Source organism: Myotis yumanensis, unplaced genomic scaffold (assembly GCF_028538775.1).
Source record: "Myotis yumanensis isolate MYYU_CA2020_CCGP unplaced genomic scaffold, mMyoYum1.0.hap1 SCAF_10, whole genome shotgun sequence".
NCBI lineage: Eukaryota > Metazoa > Chordata > Mammalia > Chiroptera > Vespertilionidae > Myotis > Myotis yumanensis.
In genome coordinates this window covers 9641968-9664126 of record NW_027223761.1, presented here as the reverse complement: position 1 = coordinate 9664126, position 22159 = coordinate 9641968, and the positions used below count along the sequence as shown (strand labels likewise).

The window sequence follows — 22159 nt, the reverse complement described above, 5'->3', positions numbered from 1 at the left end:
TGGTACGCCCCGCCCCTGTGCTGTCCTCAGATCCGCCTGATTGTATTTATGATCTCGCCTCGGTCGTCCAGGCGGGTCGCCGGGAGCAAAGGCGCGCGAATATTGGTTGAAGACCCCTGGTCCCCTTAGTCTGGGCCATGTCTGACTGTCCCGCTCTGGAGGGAGACTGTTGCTGGCGGCGAAGCGGCGCGCAGGTAGGGGCGGGGCCGCCAGTGCCTTTTATTCCGAGGAGGCGAGGCGATGGGGGGGACGCGGCTTTCCGGCGGCTGGGACGCAATCCCCACGCGACCCCCGCGCGCTGAAGCCCACGCTCCACAGGGCGACCTGCAGGCTCGTGCCGCTCCCGTGGCTGTGCTGTGTCCTACAGCGGGAGCTGGGCACCATACGTTAAGGAAAGGGAAAATAACGGAGGAGAGTCTTCAGTGTGTGTTTCAAAGCAGCTTATCATTATCATCAGGAAGACAGGCCAGTCGAGGAAACTTGCAGCCCTGGAGTGAACTGGAGCAAAGACTGAGCTCTCCGGCGTCCCTGTGCGCCATGGCGACCAGCCCGACGTTTGCAAAGCACGACCCTAGGGCCTAGGGCACACGGGGAACCTTCGCCTGGACCGGAGCTGTGCCTCAGTAGCCAGAACCTTCCCTCTGAGCAGTTTTCCTGCCTCAGTTTACTAAGTTAGTGGTTCTCAACCTTCTTAATGCCGGGACCCTTTTTTTAAAAAAATATATTTTATTGATTTTTTACAGAGAGGAAGGGAGAGAGATAGAGAGTTAGAAACATCGATCAGCTGCCTCCTGCACATCTCCTACTGGGGATGTGCCCGCAACCCAGGTACATGCCCTTGACCGGAATCGAACCGGGACCCTTCAGTCCGCAGGCCGTCGCTCTATCCACCGAGCCAAACCGGTTTCGGCATGCCGCGACCCTTTAATACAGTTCCTCATGTTGTGGTGACCCCCAATTTCATTGTTACAAATTGAACATAATTAAAGCATAGTGATTAATCACAAAAACAATATGTAATTATATATGTTTTCTGATGGTCTTAGGCGACCCCTGTGAAAGGGTCATTCGACCCCCAAAGGGGTCTCGACCCACAGGTTGAGAACCGCTGCTCTAAGCACCTCAGGCGGGCCTCTGGGGAGCTTCCTCTCACGTCCCCAGTAAGTCAGTGATGGCGAACCTTTTGAGCTCGGCGTGTCAGCATTTTGAAAAACCCTAACTTAACTCTCTTGCCGTGTCACATATAGAAATTTTTTGATATTTGCAACCATAGTAAAACAAAGACATATTTTAATATTTATTTTATATTGTTAACGTAAAAAAACCATTGAAACCTGTAAAGAATTTTTGTGAGTTTATTTGAGCCAAACTGTCGACATAAGCCGGAAAGCAGAACCTCAACTAATTGAGATAGTGCTCCGGAGAATGGCGGGGTTACGTCCGTATTTATACATTCCAATCTAAGGAGGAACATAGGTGGGTTACAAGAAATTCATTGGTGATAGATTAAGGAGGTGGGATTAAGCGAAGCGGGGAAACCTCTGGGATAGGATAAAAAGTAAAATGATGGACACATACTTAGGTGGGTGCAGGAACAATTAACATGATGATGAAGGAATTTGTGGTATCTGTCCTGGGCCCAGCACACCTGGCTGTGCCCCAGGGGCTCCATAAAAAGGGAAGTCACAAGTTACCCAGACATCCCAAGGATATGTTATCATCGATGCAAAAAGACAGATGGGCTCAGTTGACCTTATCAGTGAAGATACTGGCCTAGGACGTAACTGCCCACCATAACTGCTTTTAGTTAAAGTTTAATTTCAGACCATCCTTTGTGGTTATTTTAGGTCTCCGAGTCTGCAAAACTGCCATGCAGGCCTTTCCTGAGCTTGTCAGGTCAGCATTTGGCCCCTTTCGTCCACAATATATTTAAATGCCATTTAACAAAGAAAAATCAACCAAAAAAATGAGTTCGCGTGTCATAGGTTCGCCATCACTGCCCAAGTAGCTACCCCCAAACCTCACCATCTAGCCTCATCCTCTGCCCCAAGCCTGTTTCACAGATGACCTTGAGTTTTCTTCAGTTTCCTCACCCAAAGTTAATCCTTTCTTTTTAATTTCTAAATACCTTCCAAGTCCATCTCCACCATCACTTCCTTGCAATTTCCTTTACAAACTCTTCCCACTGCCTCCTTACTGGTCTGGTCTCTTGCTTCCTTGGTCACCACCTTCATCCTCTTCTTTCCACTGCTGTTGTATCATAAATCAGCGAGTGAGATACAAAACGCCTTAATGAGCCAACTAATTAGGAGTCGTTTATTGTGCTCGGCCCAGAGGGAGGTGTTTCTTCCAAACCTCTGAGCGAAGTCATACAGAAAGTTTCCTGCATTTATATCTTTTGAGCTTCTTTGCAGATTTTACGAAGAGCTCTGTGTGAGTTATTGTTACAGACAGTTGGTAATCTTGGATACATAAAGGACAAACATTTGGCATACGAACATGGGAATTATTATCAGTATTAGTCCATTACGTTAGATGGCTAGCTGGCAAGGTCAGACAGTTAAGTTTTTATCTTTTTCTATTATTCAAACTAAAACAGTTATTTCATAGAATAAGAGACTGTCTAAAAATGACAGAGTTTACAGAACAAGGGACTATCTAACAATAGCAGAGAATTTCAAACAGCAGTTTTTATACAAGATGGAGGTTACTGTGCTTCACTGCCACTGTAGAAATGTTGCCAACCCAAGATCTGGTCATGTCCTCTATCTGAAACTGCTCAGTGGTTTTCAAGTACCTATAACATCAAGTCCAAACTCCTGTGCATCTGCCTTCCTCTCCCCTCCATTCCACAGAACCTAATTTAGAACCAATTCCAACTATTGGAGTTCTCTCTGACTGAAATGCCCTTTCTCCTCTTTACCGACCCAGCTTATTCCCAGTCCATTAAGACAGCACACCCATCCCCTCCTGTATGAAGCTTTTCCTAACTACCGCTCCCTCCCACCCAGAGCTTTCTGCTCCTGCAATGCCCAGGATCAGCTTGTATTGTATGTTGCATTATCACTTCATAACTGTTAACAGCTTTATCAGATTATGAGTTCCTCAAGGGTAAGAATTTTATTTTCCTCTTATTCATTTCTTTGGGGCCTTCAGTAAAAGTTGATGAATGAATGAATAAGAGGGCTCCATAATTAATACCAAAAGAAAGGTACATAGAGCAACTGCTGTGTCACAGAGTCCAAGGAAGGAGTGATCCTTGCTACCATGAGAGAAGGAATATAGGTGAAGTGGGTAGGGGGCCTGGTGTAAAGGCTGACAAGCAGGAATCTGGCAGCTAGAGCTGGGATTATTAGAGATCCAGCATAAGCAATAACAGTGCAAAGACAAAGTATTCTTGGCTGGCAAGAAAATGTCTTAGTTACCTATTGCTGCATAACAAGTATCCCAGAACTTAAGCTTAAAACACAAACATTGGGTGTCCCAATTTCTGAGGTTTAGGAATCCAGGAGAGTTTAGTTTGAGGTTCTGGCTCAGGGTCTGTCATGAGTTGGCAGTCAACCTGTCAGCTGGAGCTACAATTGATGTCAAGGCTTGACTTTAGCTAGAGTGAGTTTCCAAGCCCCTCATGTAGTTGTTGGCAGACCTCTGTTCCTCACTGATTTTTGATCACAGGTCTCAGTTCTTCACCATGTGGCCTTCTGCATAGGCTGTCTATCTCGAGCACCAAGTGAACTGAAGGAGAGAGGACAACCAAGATGGAAGCTATAGTCTTATAGCCTAATCCCAAGTGATATAGTACCGTTCGGCAGTAGTCTGTTGGTCATACAGACCAACCGTGGTACAGTGTAGGAGATGAACTATATACCATGGTGTGAACCCCAGGGGGTCTTTAAGAGCCTTCCTGATGGTTGACATCCACAGCTAGGTTGAATAGAACTGGGAGATTTATGTAAAAAAAAGTGAAAGTATTTGAAAAGTTAAATTAGGGCAAGAAAGCAGAAGGACTTAGACTAAAAAGGTGGTGTTTTGCCATTAGATGATGTAAGGAGCGGAGTTCAATGATCAAAATAGTTTATTATTTTAGTACTAATAGTAGAGTGAAGGGTAAGCTGGAGAAGGAGAACTTGTAGGCAAGGAGACCAAATAGGAAAAGATAATCCTAATCCTCCCCAAATATCAGTCTCTGAAAGAATTTTTACTCGACTACTGCAAAATAAAAATAAGGACAATGAAAGAGTGAAGTTCACAAAATTAATTGCATTTCATTTTAAGGATTAGCTTTCATTCTGAGATTATCCTTCCTACTTTTCTTATTTTAAAAATGTACTTTATTACCCCAGCTGGTTTGGCTCAGTGGATAGAGCGTCTGCCTGTGGACTGGAGGGTCCCAGGTTTGATTCCGGTCAAGGGCACATGACAGGTTGCGGGCCTGATCCCGAGTAGGGGATGCGCAGGAGGCAGCCAATCAATGATTCTCTCTCATCATTGACTTTTCTATCTCTCTCTCCCTCTCCCTTCCTCCCTGAAATCAATAAAAATACATTCAAAAAAATATACTTTATTTTTGAAAGAAGGTGATAGTAATTGGCAACCTTATGTCAGTCCCTAAAATTTAAAAATACAACTACTGATCTTGAACTTCACTAGTCTGAGAATCACTGGTCCAGATTATTAATATAAGGAAACTGATACACAGAAAGGGTCACTGACCTGCCTTAGGGTCTTCTGATTTCCAGTTAGGGCTTGTCTAATGTGAAGAAGAGTTTTTAAGTGTGGCAAAGGGCTTTGAGTGGAGGTGAAGTTGCAAAGAAAACCAGTATGCACATAGAGGACAATGAAACAAATGTGCAGAAAGCAGCAAAAACCAGAGACAAACAATGCTGACAGTTTTGCTCTGTCTGCATCCAGTCCCTTCCTGAGGCCAGTGTCAGGAAAAATTGTGAAAGACTGAAATGAGCAAAGGAGATCGCTAGCTGACTTGGGGCCATCTTTGAGCTATTTTACAACTCTGAATTGTAGATTACTGACAGCAATGCAGATGATTATTGTTCATAGAGATGAAAGTTGAATTGTGGTAGCAGTTGTGACATCTTTCTGGTTCCCTCATTAATTGATGAGTTAAATAATATCCTTAACACAGGTTTATTTTACATTTGTATTAGAGTCCCCAAGAAAACCTGTCTGAGCAATCCAAGCCTCTACTATGCTGAGATTGAAACAAAAAGTAGAGGAAGGGATCAAAGCCATGGTTGGCTGCCAGGTATCTCAGTGACAATTGAGGCTGATTTCCTTAAAAAGCTAGATTGAAAAATTGAAAAAATAAAATACTGATTCAGAAACCTTAGACTTTAATGTCTTTAATATATACAAAACACTGTATGCTGGTAAATGTTCCTCCCTCGCTTAGAGTAGGACCTCTACTATAAGCAGTTGATTGTAATCCATCTTAAGATATGTCCTTCTAAATTCTTATTCTACTTGAAAACCAGATGTAACAATAATAGACAAGTTATGTCATTGACATTCAGGGGAAAACTAAATATGAAATCTTTCCTTCCTGTCAATTCTTGTTAAAAATATATATTCTGATTTTTACTTTGGACAACTTAAATGATTGCATTTTTACCAAATATGTCTCTGTTGGTTCCCCCTGCTAAGTGCTTATTCTTCTTGAAATTGTAATTTTGTGGGTTTGAACGATTGAATGAAATTGCATTAACAACAGCTGCCTTCTCATTGTTATTCCTGTAGAACGAAGCTGGCTAATTGCTATAATACCTCAGTACTGGAAAAGACAAAAGGGCAAAGGGAGACCCTTAATAACAGACCATTTTCTATAATGTTTGTAACTTGCTATGAAAATGGGTGGTTCTAAGGATTGGAAAACTACAGGAGTCTTCTCATTAGCTGTACTTTACTATATAATTAAAATAACATTTGTATCTCTAAAAAAGGAAATAGCAAATTATACAGGGTATGGATAACTTGGCTAGATTTAGTAAGGACAGATGTACAAAACCAACATAGCTTGACTATTAATTTTAATTCAAGAATTTTAACTCATTAAAATGGGAAGGAAACTAACATTGACTGTGTCACACATTGTGCTGGGTGCTTTATATTCATTTGACCTCATTTTAACTCTCATAATGTTCTTGTTTTATGGATCAGTAAACTGAAACTCAAAGTCATGTAAGCATAAAATTATGTAATGTGGATTTGAATGTATGTCCATTTACTCCTAAGACATATGTTGGATCAGAACTTAAAAGAATGTCAGTATACCCATGTTCTTAATTTTATATTTTGAATCTATTCCATCAAATTATCATCCTATATAATAAAAGGCTAATATGCAAATCGACCAAACGTCATAAGGACTGATTGCTATGACATGCACTGACCACCAGGGGGCAGACACTTAACGCATGGGCTGCCCCCTGGTGGTCAGTGCACTTCCACAGGGGGAGCACCACTCAGCCAGAAGCCGGGCTCGTTGCTGGCAAGCAGAGCAGTGGTGGTGGGAGCCTCTCCAGCCTCAGTGGCAGCACTAAGTATGTCCCCTGAGGGCTCCTGGACTGTGAGAGGGCACAGGCCGAGCTGAGGGACCCTCCCCCCTCCCCCAGTGCATGAATTTTCGTGCACCGGGCCTCTAGTTTATAATACTTACCTAAAATAAAATGTGTATGTCTAATACTAAAAGGTGAGTTTGAAAAACTACCATGATTTCAGAAATCCAGTTAAGTAGCTGAAAATTCAGTCTGTTCAACAATAATTTGGATTCAAAGATGTTTTCATCCTTTTTACCCAGTACCAAGATTTTGTAGGCAAGCTTCCTAGCTGTGCTTTTTTGCTCAGTGGGTCTATTTTAGATAGAGGGAATAACCCCTTGGAGTCTCTCGTGTATATAGCAATTTTCTGTTAGATGCCATATTTTGGGCATGCCCTAGGTTTTATCTGTGTTTCTAGCAGTTTGCTTAGCTATCAAAATTGAAGCTCAAGGTCACCAGAGTTCTGCAAATACCTTCAGGGAAATAACGGCTTTGGAACTCACTTTCCTTCCAGGTAGACTTACTGTTATTTCTTTCTTTTCTTTTTTTTAATATATATTTTTTTATTGATTTGAGAGAGAGAGAAGAAACATTGATTGGCTTCCTCCTGCATCTATCGCCCTTACTGGGGATCAAGCCCGCAACCTGGGCAAGGGTCCTGACCAGGAATCGAAATGGTGACCTCTCAGTGCACAGGACATTGCCCAACCAACTGAGCCACACCAGCCAGGGCATTCTCATTTCTTTTATGGTCTCTACTAGTATGAGACCTTACTTTTTTGACAGCTCAACAATTTATTTTGAAATATTTAAAAAAATAGCCGAACCAGTTTGGCTCAGTGGATAGAGCGTCGGCCTGCGGACTGAAGGGTCCCAGGTTCCATTCCGGTCAAGGGCATGTACCTTGGTTGCGGGCACATCCCCAGTAGGGGGCGTGCAGGAGGCAGCTGATCGATCTCTCTCATCGATGTTTCTAACTCTCTATCCCTCTCCCTTCTTCTCTGGAAAAAAATCAATAAAATATTTTTTAAAAAAAAGAAATATTAAAAAAAATAATTTATGCAGCATTTTAGTTGTTTTCAAAGTTAAGGCTGTATATCAGTGATGGCGAACCTTTTGAGCTCGGTGTGTCAGCATTTTGAAAAACCCTAACTTAACTCTGAAGCCATGTCACATATAGAAATTTTTTTATATTTGCAACCATAGTAAAGCAAAGATTTATATTTTTGATATTTATTTTATATATTTAAATGCCATTTAACAAAGAAAAATCAACCAAAAAAATGAGTTCGCATGTCACCTCTGACACGCGTATCGTAGGTTTGCCATCACTGCTATATATCATGCTGCCAAAAATGGAATTCATTGTATTTCTTTATTTTTGTTTTCATTAATTTTAACTTTTAAAAAGAGGGGGAAACATGGGTGTGCTTTTCCCTAACAAAGCAATTATTAGACTTATATAAAAATAAGGCTCCTATTTTAACTAGACTTATTGTCCTGATTATTTCACAGTATATAGAAATATCAAATAATTATGTTGTACACTGGAAAACTAATGTGTTGTATATCAGTTATACCTCAATAAAAATAAATAAGGCTCAGTCATCCCAACTGAACATACATATTTTCCTGAGCACGCCTATCTTCATAGAAATGTGATTGTTTCTGAGTAAATGGTTTCTATGTTATTTTCTTGACTTTATATTTCATAATGAGTATATATTGTTTTTATACTAAGAGAAAATAATATAGTCAATAGAAAAAATCGAACCAACACACAGAATATGAACATATAGCTGTTATAGTATATCCTAAATATAGGGCCTTCCTGAATTGCTTTGTTTAAAGAAATTCGCTAGATGACAAGCATGTTCCTTTCAACACTAAATTTTATTTTATTTCAGCCATCTCAATAGACACTTTGTAATATACTGTATACTGGACATTTCCCCACTTTGTTCTTGCAGCCTGTTTCAGTAATGGACTGTAGGCCTTATTCTGAATAATTCCAAATAATATAACAGATCCACTTTCTGAAAACTAAAAACAAAGCATGTTTTATAATAGTTTTCTCTCTGATAGTACCCTCTCTGTGGTAGATTTTTCTTAAACTTCCTTAAATTGGCTTATTAATAGAGATACCAGCTACAATAGTCACTTGATAAAATAATGTCTATTTAAAAAATCATGTTCCTCTTTTTAAGGACAAGGAACACCCAAGATACCTGATCCCAGAGCTGTGCAAACAGTTTTACCATTTGGGCTGGGTCACTGGGACTGGAGGAGGAATTAGCTTGAAGCATGGGTAAGTTTTCGGCTGATTTCATGTCTGGGAATTCCTCGTAGAAGTAGACCATGGGGAGCCTAACGCACATATGTCCAAAGAACAACTGGTGCAGTTTTATGTGACACTGAAGGTATTTCATTTCCACTTGGAGAAGTAGATATTTGCGTCACAGAGTGGAACAAGTATGCCCAAGTTGCAATATAATAAATACCTAAGGATTTGGGAACACAGTTTCTACCAATGGTAAATGCCATGCTGCCAGGTATGTTCATATGTCTGGAATTGCCAGGGTAGACAGGATGTGTTTTAAAGGTCCAGATACATATTTTAAAGCCACTTAAATACATATTACTAACTCGAAATCCTGAAAATTACATGTTATTGAGTCAAAAGAAAGGCAGTATGCCTTTCTAAGCACATGTATCATTAGTAATGGAGGTAGCACCTGCTGGTCCATGAGGCTCAGAACAAAACAAGAGGTTCTGAACTAGAAACAGGAGGAATGAATAGTATTTAATACTTCATTCAATTATTCAGTGTCTTTCCTCCAAGAGGATGAAGAAATAAGCAACTTACTGACAATGAAAAGAGAGGTTAAGGAATCCCATTCTCTCAAGTGTTTTTTCTCCTGAAATGGTTAAGAATATTATTGTCTGGAGGCTGACTGTTAAACTGAATAACTTGATTTATTTTTTTACCATAATTCACTTACTTTAACAAAATTGGATTACTACAACATTTACATGATATTGAGTATATATAGCATTACTAGGAGGCTGCCGTTGTGTGAAAGAAATGAGATGTAAAATGTAGTCAAGACATTTGGAACAAAAGGGATTTTATGGCACACTGCAAGATGAGATGATGCCATTGTAATTTCATCTGATTCAAATTACCGAGGAACTCATGAAATAGTAATTGAAGTGTGGGAAGTAATAGCAGGGGTCTTAGTCAACCACTGTCAACAGTTATGTGTGTAGGGGACGCGCTCGGTCCGGGAAGGTCACATTCTGTGTGGCGCATCAAACATTCATCTATGCCTCTTTCCTTACCATCAACCCAGTACCAATGTGTCAAGTCAGCATTGGGCAGGCTTTTGGGTTCTTTTGCCAAAACTTTTGAGATGACCTGATTCTAGCAAAGTCCTATGAAAACAACATTTGTTGTTATTTCATGCATTTAGGAGTTGAGTCCTAGCATTGGTTTCTCAGCTGTATTATTCTAAGCATCGCCCTTAGTTAACTACTTTTTATTTGTATATGCAGAAATAGTTTGTGTATGAACAAAATAGAGCTTTCTACCAAACTGAGCTAAAATAACCAGTTTTAACTGGCTCTTTAGAAAAAGAAAGAAAGCAAAGTTAAAAATAGAATGCAGATAAAGGGTCATTGCAAATCTAAAGAGGGTTTTAAAAATATATATATAGCCAAAGCAACCGTTTGACTGGTAGCTATGATGCACACTAACCACCAGGGGGCAGATGCTCAACTCATAGGCATGGAACATGGAACAGACTGATGAATCTCAGAGGGAAGAGGGATGGGGGAAGGCAGGAAGAGATTAACCAAAGATCTTATATGCATACTAGAGGCCTGGTGCACTGATTCGTGCATCGGTGGGGTCCCTTGGCCTGGCCTGCGGGGATCAGGCTGAATCCGTGCACTGGGCCTCTGATATCCCCCAAGGGGTCCCAGATTGCGAGAGGGCACAGGACAGGCCGAAGGACCCCACCAGTGCACGAATCTATGCACCGGGCCTCTAGTATAGACATAAAAGACTATGTTCTTCCTAAAAGAATTTTACTAATCCATATACTGAGTTGTGTGGTCACCCTAAAATACTCACTGACACCTTTTAAAAGTTCAGTGGCTTTTATAGCACTACAGTTCATTTGTAGGAAAGTTGCGTCATGTGAAAATTTGTCTTAGATTCTTAATGGCTGAGGAGCTCCTCCTGGGGTTCATAAGTGGAAACAGCCACAATTTTCTGGCCCTGTATTTGGAATCTTATTAAATTTGTGCCTTACATAGTAAAATAAGTAATTGTACTAAAATATTCCATTTTCCCCCCTGATACTTAAATGACTTCAGAAGCCCACATCAACTACTTTGTCAGCAATATTATTCTCCTGTTATTAGGGAAAGTCTGGTTTTCTTTGTCTGATGCTTAGGAATGAAATACATACCCAATAGATTATGTTTCTACAAAAATACTGACAATAAGCTCTTTAGGAATATAAAATTATTTATTGATTCCAAGGTTTGGCTGATACTATTCCAGATTATGCTACTGATGTGTAATACCAAAAGATGTATGTAAAAGAGCTTAAGACACATATAAGAATTAAATCAGAAGGAGGAAATGGAGGACCAAGAAAATGACAGTGAGCAAGGTAATCCTAAGATACTCAGAAGCCATTGTGTTTAGGTTGTATCCTACCATTCACATTTAGCATTTCCTGTTTTCACAGCTGTAATGTTATATGTCAAGAGATACTAATCCTGTTGCATGCTATTAGACTTAAAGTTAATAGACCCATATATAGACAAGATAATTAAGGCATAGTAAGATTCAAATGACTAGACAGTAAATAAAAATAGATGTATTATGGACTCTTGAGTTTTGTCTGTCTGCTTTACACTTAAGAAAGAGCAGGGAGTTTAGAGAAGTAAATTCCAAAACTTAATACCTTGAAATTTAAAATGCTTTTTGTTTGTGGCTTACAGCACCAAGTAAATACTTCACTTTTAGTCTTTGGCATATTTCCCTCCTAAGATAAAAGCTCTGTCATCTTTGCATTTTTATCCAGATATCTCCTTTGTAGGTGTAAAAATATTTTTTTCTAAAATCTATTTACCTAATCTTTTAATGAACAATGTTGACCAAAGTCTAAACTAATTTCCATTTTACAAAGGCAGTACTAAAAACAGGTTTGGCGTACCAAATCACTTGAATAAACAGGATAAATACCCTGGGTTTTCCTACTTTGTGGATGGGTTTTATTTACCAGCAGACTGTTTTGTACTTTACTTGGCTCTGTTCCCAGGACTGCCTAAGTTTCTCCCACATAAGAAGACCTGCCAGTCCACTTCCCACTGGGGGTCATTGGACTCCATACCACGCATGATTCTAGAGTTTCTTCCATGTGACACAGGACAAAATATTTGGATCCCTGGTAGTTGTAAAGGGCCCCATTTAACTGTGTCACCCCTGCCCACTCCCACTAGTTCTACAGCAGGCATGGGGGGGCCTTTCTTCTGCCAAGGGCCATTTGGATATTTATGACATCATTTGCAGGCCATACAAAATTATCTACTTAAAAACTAGCCTACTAGCCTTGACCAGTTTGGCTCAGTGGATAAGAGCATCGGCCTGTGGACTGAAGGGTCCCGGGTTCGATTCCGGTCAAGGGCATGTGCCTTGGTTGCGGGCACATCCCCAGTAGGGGGTGTGCAGGAGGCAGCTGATCGATGTTTCTCTCTCATCGATGTTTCTAACTCTCTATCCCTCTCCTTTCCTCTCTGTAAAAAATCAATAAAATATGTTAAAAAAAAACAAAAAACAAAACTAGCCTACTATACTTGGTCAAACATTTAATTAACTCACCCCTAATGCCTTGGCAGGGCCAGACCAAATTATTTCCCGAGCTCTCTAAGGCCCGCGGGCTGGACGTTCCCCACCCCTGCTCTAGAGCAGTGGTCGCCAACCGGTGGTCCGCAGACCACTGGTGGCCCATGAGGTCCGGAAGGTTGGCGACCGCTGGTTTAAGGAAACCTTTAGAACAGCGGTCGCCAACCGCCAACCACTGGTCCCAGTGGTCCTCGAGGTCCGAAAGGTTGGCGACCGCTGCTCTAGAGGAATGGCACTCTATGGTTCTCTTATGCAATGAAGCTCTAAAGCACTAGCTACTTGGTGAAAACAGATGTTTGAATGTTGCTCACTGTGCTTTGGATTTCACTGCCATGATCAGGCCAGGCCTTTATTTTCTAGACCTTAATTTACCAGTGGGCCATTAAAAAACCTTTCATTTCCTTACATCTTCATCAGTTCCGAGTCTATAGGTTTACTAGTGACCCCAACTTTGACAGCTGGATTCAATAGAGGCTGTCGTCCTCATTTTCACTATGAAACAGTTAGTATTTATTCAGTGTCCATGCTTCAGGGGCAGGAGCTAGACTAGAGCATGCATTTGCTGGTGTTTCCTTTGCTTGCATGTCTGGCCGCTCTGATACCCTCTGGAAGCCACTGAAACTGATAAATGAGCCAAAGGATCTTTCTTGAGTCGGAGAGAGAATTTAGAGAAGACTTTGAAATTAATTTCCAAATCAAATTTGAGAGCACCTTGTGAATGATAGGGTATAACACAACATCCTATAACAGAGCTATCTCCAGATGTAGCCATGCCTTTTACACTTGTAACTTTTGCACTTGTTTTAGCTTTTATTTCCAAATATTTTCATAAGGTAGATGTGTTTTTCAAACAGGAAGCATACTGTTCCACCCCAAAAGTAGCCCTGTTAATGCTGCAGTTTAATAAACTGTAATTTAACAAACTGTCCAGCAGAGGTCTCTGAGCTTCATGTTTTCTAATAAGAGCGTGCCAGAGGGACATCTCCTAGTGAGCATGTTCTCCCCTGATTGGATTTTAGAATAACTGCATTCCACATATGCTAGGATAAACTCTACTCATTCATGCTTCAAGATTCACAATTAAGACTTGTGTTTTCAGATTGTATTTCTCCAAACCAGATAAAAAGCCTAATTACCAATGATTTTGCCCCATGGAAAGAAATATACATCAAAAATATAGAAGACCAAGGCAACTATCAACATGTTACGCTGTCACCAGCATTACAAAAGCATTAAAGTATTTGGTATTCTTTCTATATGGCCTATACCATTAATTAAATCAAGCTGCTACTTGTATGACTTCATTTATGCAGAACATTAATGATTGGACTGCAAGGATACATTTTTCTTTGTGCAAAAGCAGAGCAATAGAGTTAATTAAATACCAATTTCTATATTTTGTGTTACCAGCAATGAAATCTACATTGCTCCTTCAGGAGTGCAAAAGGAACGGATTCAGGTATGGCAAAGGGTTCTTTTTAAACCCAGACGTCTTTTCTTCTCTACTTAACTATTGTTTTGTGAAATGGAATTAGTTATAAAGGAAATGTTAGTTTTGAAAGGTGGTAATATGATGATAATTTAAATAACTAATCAACAAACTTTTGGTGAATAACCATTAATTTTTTTTAAGGTCCCAAATGTCCTCCATGCAATCAGTATGGTTTGAATCCTCATTCAACCTGTAGAGGGCAAAAGTGAATAGCACAATCTTAAGTCATATAATAAAAAGGAATTCTAACTTTGTAGCATTATAACACCATCTTTATCAGGCTAGTAGGATAATCAGATTGATGGTCTCAAATGTATGAAGCTGATTTCTATTTAATGATGGCAAAGCTATTCCAATTTAAAGTCGTAAAACTTATTTCAAAATTTGGAGAAGACTCATTTGTATTACTGCTAGAATAATACCTAAAATCTATTTAAAACAACCACATAATACTTAACATCTGTCTGTGGCATAATGCTTCATTAATAAAACATTTGTAACAAACCCTGTAGTTTGTAGTTTGTAATACACCTGGAAAATGAAAGTTACAAGTCAGAAATATGCACACATTACTAGGAAGTGTCTTTGGCCCTACATAATTCCTTAGAACTTTCAGAATAATATACCTTATTGAGATTAACATCTGAGAGTGCCTATTAAGCATCTTGGAATAAAAAAATTTTACTCTGTAGTATTCTTCTTTTTATATTATGAAATAACACCCATCTTAGGATAATGGTTTCTTTATATAGTCTCTCTGAAATATAGTTGTGAAATTACAGGGCTAAATTGAGAACCTAAATTGACGAAATGACAGCAACATCATTGCATACATGTTAAATATTCCATATCAGTTTCTTCTTCGGATTTTAAAGGGAGATTTTTTTTAAGCTTCCTTTAGAATATTTTCATTACTGTAAAATATTTTTTATTCTCAAAATGGGTAAAATTTTTGAGAGAAATTACAGTTATATGAATATTTAAAATTATGAGTTGAATATGTATAATTATATCACTCTGCATGTGAGTGTATACTATATACAGGAATGAGCAAAAGTAGGTTTACATTTATAATACAAAGATAGTACAATAATTAATAAATAATAATACAAGAATAAACTCTTTTTCATATTCACAGCTATAAATCTACTTTCCCTCGCCCCTGTATACATAAGAAAGGGGACATTTCTGATGATATTGTGTAAACTTTTTTTCTTTTTTGCTCTCTGTAAATAGCCTGAAGACATGTTTGTTTGTGACATCAATGAACGTGACATAAGCGGACCTCCACCATATAAGAATCTAAGAAAAAGCCAGTGTACTCCTCTTTTTATGAACGCTTACACTATGAGAGGTAGGCAGAAGTGTATTTGATATAAAGAATATTTCCAGAGTAGGCTCCCCTAAATAATGCCAATTATTGCTGCAGTTAACATTTCTTGGGTACCTACTACATACCCAAACTTTCAATGTGTTAACCCCTTCAGTCCTCGCATCAGCCTATGTGGAAGGTCTATTATTAGTCCATTTTACTGATGAGAAGACAGAGGCTCTGGGAAGATTTTCCCAAAAACAAACAGCTAGTGAGCATTTTGGGTCCAGAATTCCAACCTAGATCTGTGGGACTCTAGTAGATTGTCAAGTTGACTAAAGATTATGTTTGCAATCAGGTTCCCACTCTCAGTTTGGAGTTATACCTCCAGGAACTTGTAGTAGAAGTAAATTTCCTTTTGAAAAATGTACTGTGTGATAAAAATAGGATTCTTATTTTAATTCCCCAAAATTGTGATAGAAAACAGCCTATAAAGGTTGAACATAGAGGACATTGTGAAAATAGGAAATTATAACTGAAGTACTGGCTCAGCCACAGCAGTAAAGTCATAGAACTTTGCTTTAATGAAATCAGCATTGAGTAAGTCACCTTGCTTTTCTGTTCCTGAACATTGTCAGCTCTGAGTGAAAGGATAGAACTGAAGGAGCAGCTTCTCACAGCATGAAGCTTTCCCAGCATAAAAGCTAAATAAACTTACTGACTTTTATAATATACAAGTCCTTTGTATGTAAGTTCATTACATCTACGCCTTAAAATCATCCCTTATGCTACCAAGGTACATCCTGTGCTATGAGGCCTAACTTGGTGATCAGGGGTCAGGTAGTCCTGGGTTCAAATTCAAGTGCTGTTACTACTGTCCATGAACCATGGGCACGTTTTTTAACTTCTCTGAGTTTCCACTGACCATTAAATGGTGACCTCTATGGTGATTGTGATGATGTGAAGAGATAACATAAAAAGGGGATCCCTAAGTAGGTGCCTGGCACACAGGAAGTCCTAAGTAGGTGATAGTAGTATTGTGATCTCCATGATCATTATAGCTGCACTTCAGACCATCTAAGAGATAGTTCACGGGCACATGTAAAGTATAAGGAATTGTTCTGAGGCTGGGGAAAGTGTAATTTTTTTTTTTTGCTTTCTGACTCCTCTATTAGTATTTCTATTTTCCTCCCTCCCTCCTACCTTACTACCTGCTGTCACCTTATTCCATACCTAGAACAACAAGTGCATATATAAATGTGCATTTGCACGCATGTGTGTGTGTGTGCATGTGTGTATTTTTTCTTAATTTTAAGGTATAATTTAGCTTTCACCTTACATATGACTTTTCTTTCCTCCCCAGGAGCAGGCGCAGTGATTCACACCCACTCTAAAGCCGCAGTCATGGCCACCCTTCTCTTTCCAGGACAGGAGTTTAAAATTACACATCAAGAGATGATAAAAGGAATAAGGAAGTGTACCTCGGGAGGGTATTATAGGTATTTTCTTTTCTACTTTTGCTTAAAAAATTTGAAAAGCATTTTTCCTTTTTTTTTTTATAAACAGGCTACTGATTTTTTAATGCATTTAATGAGATGTTGTGGAATCTATGTTCAGTAATACCTCACTTGATATTATACTTCCAGATCTCTTCTTAGTGACACAGATCAGATTGCCTCCCCCAACCCCTTTCACTGCAGCCTTGGTAAATGATTAGCAACATGAATAATGAAATGATTGTCAGAGCGAAATGACAAGACCTTGGCTGAGACTTCTGTAGAGATGGAAAGATTATGTCCCTACACTGAAGCACCCAGAGAGCAAGGTATCCCCACCTTCACTGTGTGCAGGAAGTTTCAGCCCCCGCAAAAGTTTTCACTTTGTTTTTATTTGGTTTCGTATTTCTAGAATCCGATATAATAAAAGCCTAATATGCTAAGTGTCCAGTCATCCAGTTGGCCGTTCAACAATTCAAAATGTAATATGCTAATGATATGCTAAGACCGCTCAACTGCTCGCTATGACATGCACTGACCACCAGGGGGCAGACGCTCCGACCAGTAGGTTAGCTTACTGCTGGGGTTCGGCTGATCGGGACTGAGCGAAACAGGCCGGACACACCCTGGAACCCTCCCACGGTCCGTCCCCGGCTGGCCAACATCCCATGTCCTTCCCTGGCCCCAACTGTGTTCCAGTGAGGTCCTTGGATTGGCCTGTGCCCCCTCACAATCTGGAACCCCTCAGGGGATGTTGGAGAGCCAGTTTTGGCCCTATGGTGGAATGACTGGTCGCTATGACACACACTGACCACCAGGGGTCAGATGCTCAATGCAGGAGCAGCCTCCTGGTGGTCAGTGCGCTCCCTCGGGGAGCGCCACTCAGCCAGAAGCTGGGATCAAGGCTGGTGAGTGCAGCAGTGGTGGCGGGAGCTTCTCCCACCTCTGTGGCAGCACTACAGATGTCCGACTGATGGCTTAGGCCCACTCCACCTAAGCCATCAGTCGGACATCCCCCGAGGCTCCCAGACTGTGAGAAGGCTGGGCTGGGCTGAGGGAAACGCCCCCCTGAGTACAGGAATTTTGTGCACTGAGCCTCTAGTTTGTTCATATTTATAAAAGTTTTATAATTATTTCCATTAAGTAGATCTCCATATTTTTATAATTTTTTAGTTAGGAAAGTGGCATAGATAGTATAGAACAAAGGCCTAGATAAAATCATATAAATTCACTAGCCCACAAAAATGTAGTAGTTATTCATACATCTAGAATATAGTGACATGAGGAAACATGTTCTTGGGGCTTGGGTACAAGCTCAGCATTTTATTTGAATGTATCGGCATCCTTACTCCTGAGTCTTCATTTCCTAAAGGGCCTTGTTTAGGGGGAAGGGGTGCCAGTTTTTATAAAATGTCCTTACAGCAATATCTTATTGTTGCTGCATGTAATAGAAAGTACATGTTTAAACGAGTATGCTGAGAAATTAATTTGATTTGATTGTAGTTAATATTTATTGTGTGCTAAAGCATTCCTCAGCACCATGAAATACCTATTTACAAAAGTTAAATATTTATATTATGAAAGTATACATACTAAAGAAAGTATAGCTGCCTTTTCCATATCTGGGTCTTGAAGGAAAGGCATTATGTGTGATATCAATTTCATCAGTATTTGGTTGCTTTGGTGAAGGAATAAAAATAAAAGAACATATGAAAGGGTGGGTAGAGGAACAGAGCACAAGCCAGAGCTTTTGAATTCTGTGAGAGAAAAAAACAGACATGAGTTTTTTTAAAAGATTCCATGTCTTATGTATTGTAACATACACATTTAGTATGTTCTTGTGAATGTTTCAGAATTTAAAGAATACAATTTTTTTTGAGACATCCTTTGTGATTTTATTTGAGCCTGGCTGGGAAATCAGTAACATAGTCATTATTACAGCTCAAGGGGGAGTGATAGTTTATCAGAGTTTGGGGAGAATCCTGAGAGTCCAGTTTTCCAAAGAAGGAGCAAAGAAACATGGATGAAGAAAGAAAGGAGGATTCTGATATTCTCTACTCTATTTTTTAAAGTCCATCTTGAGAAAAAAAAATTTCACATATCCAGCTCTTATCAGGGGAGGTTACCATATTCTATATAATAAAAGCCTGATATGCTAAGCATCCAGTTGTCCGTTCAACCAATTAAAGCGTAATATGCTAATGATATGCTAAGGCTGCTCAACTGCTCGCTATGACGAGCACTAACCACCAGGGGGCAGACGCTCAGACTGGTAGGTTAGTTTGCTGTTGGGGTTCGGCTGATCGGGACTAAGCGAGGTGGGCTGGACATGCCCTGGAGCCCTCCCACGGTTCCTCCCCAGCTGGCCAACCTCCTGCATCCCTCCCTGGCCCCAATCATGCACCGGTGGGGTCCCTCGGCCTGGCCTGCACCCTCTTGCAATCCGGAACCCCTTGGGGGATGTTGGAGAGCCATTTTCGGCCTGATCCTGCGCAACGCAGAAGCTTCCCCCTGGTGGTCAGTGCGCTCCCACAGGGGGAGCGCTGCTCAGCCAGAAGCTGGGCTCACAGCTGGCAAGTGCAGCGGCTGTGGTGGGAGCTTCTCCTGCTTCCACGGCAGCACTAAGGATGTCCGACTGGGGAGCAGGCCTAAACTGCCAGTCGGACATCCCCTGAGGGCTCCTGGACTGTGAGAGGGCACAGGCCAGGCTAAGGCCCCTCACCTCCTCCACACACACTCCTTCCCCGCACACACTCCCCCCCCACCCCTGCCCAGTGCAGGAATTTCATGCACCGGGCCTCTAGTTTAAATTAATTGCCCTTCCTTTTGGAAGCAAATGCATGTATATGGTAGAGTGGAAAGAACACAGTTTGGTAATCAAGGACTAGCCTTGCTCTGTCCTCTGTCCCTCATTTAACTGGTAAGGATTTGTGTTCCAGCTTTAAAGTGGGTGGCCTGGTTTGAATTAGCTTTCAGGTCTTCTTTTGCTGTGAAATAATTTTGCCCCTGAAAATATGTCTGACTATTCAGTATATGCTAGAGGAAAATGTAAGCTTGTGGTTTTCCTGGCTAATATAAGGAAAGATTTGGGACTAGCGATTCATTCTTTCCATATTGAAGGATATTTTATAACTACATCTACTTTACTTAAACGAAGTAACGAGCAACTCCATACTGTTAATAATAATGGTTGGCCAAGTTACACATGACAGCCACTTAGTCTGTACCTGCCCTAACGTAGCAATTTCTGTTAATGCTGTAGCAGAGCTTTTTGATTAAGTTTAGCCATTACAGAGGAAGTGAAAAAGCAGATGTTATATTACCAAGGCAAGAGAAATTCATGTAAAAAGGAAACATGTCTGAGTTTCAACTGGTTATAAATGACCTCAGGGATAGACTTAAACTTTACAGTAATTAAGTTATTTGCTTAAATATTATTACATGAATAGAAAGAAACACACATTCTGATTTCATTACATGTATGTACTTAATTAAACAAGGTGGAATAAATGAAGTTCTTAAGAATGTTCTGAAATGGTATCAGACCTTTAATAGTGAACTCCAGAAGTTTCTTGCTAGCCCAGTGCCACAGACCACACCTGTATTTATTGGTCTGAGACACTTCGGGTCCTACAGAGTTAAGTAAAATGTTTTGTATCATTGAAAAATTCCTATTTCATAAGTAGTTCAATTGTTAATCCCTCCTTCAGTTCTGATTCTGAAATCTATCATTTCCCATTTCCTGTTGAATATATTTTGATTGCCTCTGCTACATGGAAATACTTGTATGATCTTGATAATTTTTTTTGTTAGGTTTTGGTAACCTATACAAATTTCTGCCACTTAGTCTTGGGATTGGAATAATGCCTGCTAAATTCCCAAGGCATCTCTTGATACAGATGTTTGTGCAAGATACAAAGAATTAACATGCAGCATCTTGTTCATAACTTGGCGTGGCTTTCCAGATACAAAGAGGATGTCTAACTGGTTGCTTGAAAAAACTGTAAATTTTACATATGAATACTTTTGTTTTAATGGGGGGAAAAATGGCTTGTTTCATCCTGTAGATACGATGATATGTTGGTGGTACCCATTATTGAGAATACGCCTGAGGAGAAGGACCTCAAAGAACGAATGGCTCGTGCAATGAATGAATACCCAGACTCCTCTGCGGTACTGGTCAGACGTCATGGAGTCTATGTCTGGGGAGAAACGTGGGAGAAGGCTAAGACCATGTAAGCATAAATCAAAGAACATTTGGTTCAAGTCACCACACTCTAAATGTGAAAGAGAACAAACTATGTCTTAAGATTTCAAATGAAGTGTGATTTTTTTTTATGTGTTATTGGTCAAATTGATTTAAATTTAAATATTTTTTTATCGTTTCTAGATATTTGATTTGCATTGTGTATTCATTTAATAAGGAATATTTATTGGATGAACTATTATTTGGAAAGGCACTATGCACTTTGATACAAAAAAGGAGTCAGATCTTGTTCTTGGAGTTTAAGGCTGGAAGGGAGAATAGAACAAATCCAAGTTATAAAATGGTTTGCTACATTTATTTCAAAAAGTGGCACATAGTAACAAACTTAAATTTATGTAAGTGGTATATTTAAAATTCCCTTTTATATCCTGAGAATTATATAATATGGTTGCATGGTTCAAGATTGACCCTTTCCATGTTTTAACAATGGTGGGGGCAAAATAATAAAAATGTAGCTTGAAACTGAGAAAAATTTCTAACCCAGCTAGAAACAGGGTTAACTTATGGAGAGGAGACATGTGATGATTGGGTTTGGATAACTCTGTTTCTCTATCGATCTTAAGTCCTTTTTGCTTTTTCTTTCATAGGTGTGAGTGTTATGACTACTTGTTTGATATCGCCGTATCAATGAAGAAAGTCGGACTGGATCCTACACAGCTTCCAGTTGGAGAAAATGGGATTGTATAAGCCAAATGGACGTTTATATACAGAGACAAAGCTTATCTTAACTGTTACTTAAATGAAACCTGACTTTTAAAAAATTGAACCTGCTGCCATTAATTTGCCACTAAATACTGCAGATGACCACCCTGAATATCTTCTGACACTGGATGGTATTTGCTTAAATTCTTGTCATTTTAAATGACAATGCAGTAGAATAAAAATTTTATAATGAATGTTTCTGTTTATTTTTAAATTCATAACAGCAAAATATTTCCCTTTAAATTAATTCCCCTTTTTATATACACTCCCAAAGAATTCCTCTTATTCTTCAAAGTTGCTGGTAATAATAGAATTCATTGGGAAATTTCCACTTAATTATGAGATGAGCACATTGCTTTTGCCAAAACTAGTGGTCAGTTCTCTGTATTTTACTTGACTTTACAGTAGCATGACTA

At 39.7% G+C, this 22159-nt stretch overlaps 1 protein-coding gene across 1 annotated transcript; it reads left to right on the top strand.

Moving 5' to 3' along the window:
* Positions 1–28: 28 nt before the first annotated feature.
* APIP (APAF1 interacting protein) lies at positions 29–21937 on the top strand. Its single transcript, XM_070426480.1, has 7 exons — positions 29–194; positions 8762–8862; positions 13885–13933; positions 15203–15320; positions 16642–16777; positions 20842–21009; positions 21629–21937. The coding sequence occupies exons 1-7, from the start codon at positions 138–140 to the stop codon at positions 21726–21728; spliced, it is 729 nt and encodes a 242-aa protein (XP_070282581.1). The 5' UTR covers positions 29–137; the 3' UTR covers positions 21729–21937.
* The last annotated feature ends 222 nt before the right edge of the window (positions 21938–22159 follow it).

Coding starts and splice junctions, on each gene's coding strand:
- APIP (XM_070426480.1), top strand. CDS start 138: ATGTCTGACTGTCCCGCTCTGGAGGGAGACTGTTGCTGGCGGCGAAGC. Junction 8,863..13,884: donor GGAATTAGCTTGAAGCATGG/GTAAGTTTTCGG, acceptor TTGTGTTACCAG/CAATGAAATCTACATTGCTC. Junction 13,934..15,202: donor TGCAAAAGGAACGGATTCAG/GTATGGCAAAGG, acceptor CTCTGTAAATAG/CCTGAAGACATGTTTGTTTG.